Source organism: Arachis ipaensis, chromosome B03 (genome assembly GCF_000816755.2).
Source record: "Arachis ipaensis cultivar K30076 chromosome B03, Araip1.1, whole genome shotgun sequence".
Taxonomy (NCBI): Eukaryota; Viridiplantae; Streptophyta; class Magnoliopsida; order Fabales; family Fabaceae; genus Arachis; species Arachis ipaensis.
The window spans coordinates 119,430,115-119,435,663 of NC_029787.2; the positions used below are offsets into that span (position 1 = coordinate 119,430,115).

A 5,549-nucleotide genomic window follows, 5' to 3' on the forward strand; every position below is an offset into this window, starting at 1 on the left:
GAAGCCAGAAAACGGCCTCTTTGATGCTGCAGATAAGGCTATAAGGCTACATATCACCTTCCCAATACCGCAATTGGCCTTGCACCTTTAAGCAAGACTTGTACCCATGAAAGAAGTAGGGCTAACACAATCAAACCAAGTTAGTTAAACAAGCAGTTATGATAGCCGTTTGCTGTTGCGCCTTCGTCTGAAGCGCCTTTGATCACTTTTATATGGGTCTACCCATCTAGTGTCCTCAGAAGTAGCCCGATTCCACCTCTCTTTGAAGACTTCAAGTTCCCATGTTGATTGTCTTCGTATCTGCTCATTAGCAATGCCAAAATGTTAATAAAATCATTTCTAAGCTACTTTTTGAGTGATGATTGAAACAAGCCTAAGTTTTGAAAGAAGTTCAAAAGCCTCACCTCTGTTCGCACGTCCAAGCCATGCTTCTGAAGTAAACCAACAAGAATGTTAAGTGAATTATAGATAAGGATTATAGATAACTGAAGAAGAGTCTAAATGACACTCAAAAGTAAATGATCTACCGTAGGTGGTGTTTTAGTACTTGCATCCTGCACAAAAATGGGGAAAAGAATCTTAAGATCAACTATACAAAGAATGAACAGATAGATATTTTCAAAACAACTGAAAAGGCAGCTAATTGATCCAAAATTAATTCAAAATATTTGAAGAGGAGGAGAATACTTTTGTTAAATCACCACCCAGAGTTTGTATTCCCTTATGTACAACATATTCGCTATCGACAACCCCCACATTTTTTGTGCGATCACCCTGAAAAATAGCATTTGTTGCGCAGTTCATGATCTTTGTCATTCAGTAAATGAAGATTAAAGAAAAGGAGAAGTGCTGATCAGTCTAGTGTAAACACAACCAAGTTTTATATATATTCCAAGTTGATGCACAATTAAAAAGATGTTTAAGTATACCTGTGCACAATATCCTAGCTTCATATCCATTCCCCATCCATGGACAAGGTCATTCTGACAAAACGAAAATGACTATGACAATGAGTTACCAAAATTATGGACTATTTTGATCTATTACTGATCCAATGCAACGATTCAATAATGAGAAAAAGTTAAACTTTATCATGAAATCAATCAAAGTAAAATGTAATTGAATCCAAGTATATTGGAATTAAGCTCTATTTTTGGCTACTAGATGAGGACAAAAAGCCAATCGACAACCTCATCTCTGAAAGTTGTAAGCAGGCTGTAACAACTGGTATGAATATAATAAAGTGATGCTTCCACAAAAATAGAAGTATGTTAGGTTCATAACAGCTGTTTATTCAAAAAGGCTTAAGCAGGGAACCAAATAGTATGAAAGGGGGTAGAGCAGAGAAGCGATGAGAATATGGAATGGAAAGGAATGGGAGGAGCCTAACAAAATTGTAGTGGAAGATTAATGGAGTAGAACATGAGTGAGGAGAGAGCACAGATAAAAATGAATAATGAGTGTTTAAGGTTTCATCATATCACTCGGCTCATAACAGTATACTTTTGAAAGGAATTCCTGAGTTGTTTCTGTTCCTTTGGACTGTGAAAAGTTGGAAACAAGTTACCTGTATAAGATGCCAAGTACAAAACCAGGCCGAACGAGAGAAAACAGGAGCCATACCCTCCACAAAGCTGCAAAGATTGTAGTTAAATCTATGTCATTCATAACATGATTAACCATGTATACCAAAATGGTAAAATTTATCATAAATTACAGAACAAAATAAAATATTTTACTAAATTTCCTTTTCAGTACATTGAGAGGTTATATTTGAAAATCTCCTCCCATCTTGATGGCAGATAGAAGGATGGTACCACATGAATGAAATCCAGAATGAACAACTAAACAGCGAGATCAGATTAAAAGAAAGAGCTACCCGGTACATGGTGGCCCTTGGCTTTCCTCTGAACATTTAGTTTTGCCTCTAAGTTCATAGACTCTTCTGCATGTATAAAAGCTCCAGTATGAGTATAACAAATGTTGGTTAGCAGTACATTTCAATAATCTCTACATGTAAGTCACCTATGAACTTTCTTCATCCTAGCTCTAACTGTAATTCTGTGATGTATTTCTACTGAATTTGGGTCAAGAGCTGGTTGTGATATCTCCAATCCTTCTTCCTTCACAATCTCAATGTATCTACGAAAACAGCCATTCATACTATTTAGGAAAGATCATGTAGGAACATAATGTGACCCCATCAATCTAATAAGGATGTAATAGAGTGGGAAATAATTTTAGAAATACTGAAATCACAGGTCCATATTTAAATTGAAACAAGATAATGCATCTCCATTATTGACAGTTGACACATAAGAATGAACACTCAGGAATATATGAATCAGTCATACCTTGATGGAGAAAAATGCTCCACCCCTAAATCCTCATCCCAGAGAAAGATATAATCATAAGTAGATACAATATCTGGATGTAGAAATCTTTTTGCAAACCACCTAGAAAAGAACACAAGAATTAATATCGTAAACAATTGAAGTCCATAAGTTGCAAGTCTTTTTAAAAGGAAAGCATAAATGTTAGGAAACCAAAGTAAGAGGAGAATCCATCTCATAGTTTCAATGAGACCTTATATTGCTATGCAAATTCTTTTCAGTTGGTTAGTGTTGATTCCCAGGAAGAAAAAGGGTAACAATAACAATGGAATCCACAGCATTAATTGAATAAATGGTTCTCCCAACTTCAATGAAGCTTACAAACTTCACTGGCTCCTTTTGTTCTCAAGAACCCTTTTGATGTTCAATGAATCCTTGCCATTAATATATAAAAGATACGCCATTCATTCCTAGTTTTCCTAAAAAGATTTAGAGTAATCTCCCTCCAATGAACATATGATTCGCAATATAAGATTTTCAGACAGGAAATCACCCATCATAATACATACCACTTAGTTTGATTTTGAGCAGCTATGTGTATGACCGTTCTGCTCCAATCAAAACCTGACCACTCATCCACTTTGCCATCATAATGGAATAAAATAATTGTAAAATTTCCTGTAAGAAACTGAAATCAATGAAATTACATAAGGAATGCTGGTTCGAATAGTTTTGATAATATAATAAAAGATGAAAATACCTTTTGCACCATGTCATTTACATTGTTCTTTTGTGTAATTCCAACTGGCATTGCCAGCAAGTTCCTATTAGAGTAATCACTAACCTGTAGTCAAATAATTGGAATGCTCATCACCAGGTGAAGCAACATTATAAACATGGGAATGCTCATTACCAAATTTTGGCCATCAAATCTCAGTTTCAATAGAACTATAATGTAATGGTATTAATGCAACAATGCCTACCTTTGACCTTAATCCACTTGGTAACCATAAAGGCCTCAACTCAAAATTTGAAGTAGCGTGTACTATACCCTGCGGCAGGCCTTTTAACTTTGCAAAATTGTCAGCATTCTCCTGCAAAGGCATCAAAAGTACCAGTGTGAATAACATATGCATCCAAGTTACATTATCAAATTAAATCAATAATTGAAAAGTAGGATGGTGCGCATCGAATGCTTTGTTTAATTCATCAAAAATAAAATCTGGAACAAAGAGTTTGACAATTTGCAGAAAGCAAGATAGAGACATTGAAATACCTGTGACATTGTTTCTCCAAAGAAACTCCACTTTTTCTCTATCTGATTATGCCAGAATGATTAACAGAAGAAGAAATTTTCAAATTAGCACACGCAGCACACTGCAATGTTGTGATACTCTCTAAATAGAAATTGTCATAGAATAGAATAAACAGAAGAATTCTATATATCTCATACCTCTTCTTGGTAATACTCATAATTTATAGTTCTAAACAAAACAAACAACATCACTATACAAACAACTGCCATAGGCAGTTGTCTCATCTTGAAACTTGACTTTCCCTGCATCAAGAAAGCACAACTGAGGGTTACAAAGCACAAAAGAACTCGATATTGAAAAAATGTATACGAGAAATTCCACTTATAATAATCTAAAGGCCAGTGATTCCAAAGTAAAGAGAACAGACCATCAGACAAGACAATCTTTCTTCCCATCAACCACCTCCATGATTTGATTGACCTCATAGAAAATTGAGTCTCTTATTCATCACAAACACTGCATGCTGGAAACAAAAAGTGCAGAAACTATGTTACAACGATTGCCAGAATTGCTATTAGTGGCAAAGTCAATCCAAGGTATGAAACAGAAACAACTTTGTTAGAACTGAGTGAATTTCATGCAGGATTTTGGCAAGATTAACAAAGGCACTTGTTATGAGTGTGAGAAGAAAGAGGCACTTCATCATGTGAATTTGAGATAAACATGCTTAGAACATTGGCAATCATGGCAAAAAGGGGAATCTCAGGTTGCTTAATCAACACTCATTAAGTTATCTACTCCACCAACAAAACCTCAATCATAATAAGATAGCAACAAAAGAGAACAACCAAACCAAAGCAATTCTGTTGAAACTGACATCACATGATAGTATGGTACAAAACAAGCAACCCAGAAACACGGAAACAGAACTCTATGTATTGGAATCCACGGCACCAAGGATCACATGAAAATATGCATAGCTGTCCATAACTAAAACACACCTCAAAATCAAAATTCTTTTTTCACAGCAAATTCCAATTGATTTTCCCATTAAAAAAAATGAAATAAGCTAAATGCAAAAAAGAAAATAAATATATAAACGAAGGCATGAGAAGGAGGATAAAAAAAAACAAAAGTACTTTCTTTCCACAGAAAAAAACAAAGAAAGAAAACGACTGTTACCATTTCAATCAGATCTAACTCCTCCTAGAGTTTATTCTCAATACCATTTAGGAAAGAGTTAACTTTCAGTCACAACCCAAAATAACAGCTTCACAACAAAAACCAAAAACGAAGTTAATGATGGATATAACTTATTTTAATGAGAGGTTCGTTACATTTGAAAATCTTCCCCCCTGCATGAATGTTAAGCGAAAAAGGAGAGAAGGCAATGGAGATAGAGATAGAATAGGCAGGAAAACGAAAAGGGCAGGAAGGAAAAAAAGGAAAACAGAGGAACTTTGAAGATCAGAATACCAAGATGAAGATCAAAAAGAACAGAGAGAGAAATGTGGCGATAAGAGCGAGAAAGAGGGAGAGAGTGAAGAATGGGAGTGCATGGATGGTGGTGGTAGCTATAACAACTATAAAGCTCATTCATCTTTGTTTGGTAACTCAGAAATCGAAAAACATTGGACCCATAAATCATACATATTACTGTAATCCAAATTTAGAAATACTTCAACAGAGTTATGAAGGACGTGCTCACATTCCTCTGCACCAGTCTTTCACTTGTTTTAGCCTTTGATTTCAATTAATATATATTATATATATTTTTTATAATTTAGATTAACTATTAAAATAATTAAAATACTAATATTCTTAATATATTTAAATTTTTTCTAAACATATTTTTTTCTCCAAAATTACTGATATTTTATTTTTACATAGTTTTTACTCTTTAGAACCAAAATACTAATGTGTTTTATAGTACAATAAAATTCTTTATATATTTATGTTA

General features: G+C 34.3%; 1 protein-coding gene across 5 annotated transcripts; it reads right to left on the minus strand.

The window, feature by feature from the left end:
• Nucleotides 1-5,277, minus strand: LOC107631036. 5 transcript variants are annotated; one of them, XM_021119435.1, is made up of 16 exons: nt 5,066-5,277; nt 4,017-4,112; nt 3,787-3,891; nt 3,610-3,651; nt 3,317-3,427; nt 3,094-3,177; nt 2,903-3,021; nt 2,355-2,456; nt 2,026-2,142; nt 1,880-1,945; nt 1,568-1,634; nt 930-983; nt 688-774; nt 528-554; nt 405-431; nt 1-300 (listed from the first exon to the last, which is right to left on the minus strand). In XM_021119435.1, exons 2-16 carry the CDS (start codon nt 4,017-4,019, stop codon nt 157-159), a joined length of 1,155 nt encoding a protein of 384 aa, XP_020975094.1. In that variant the 5' UTR covers nt 4,020-4,112; nt 5,066-5,277; the 3' UTR covers nt 1-156. The 5 variants fall into 5 exon arrangements, with proteins under 5 accessions (XP_020975094.1, XP_016189836.1, XP_016189834.1 ...); XM_016334350.2 differs by having other exon boundaries at nt 4,927-5,277; XM_016334348.2 differs by having other exon boundaries at nt 4,772-5,277.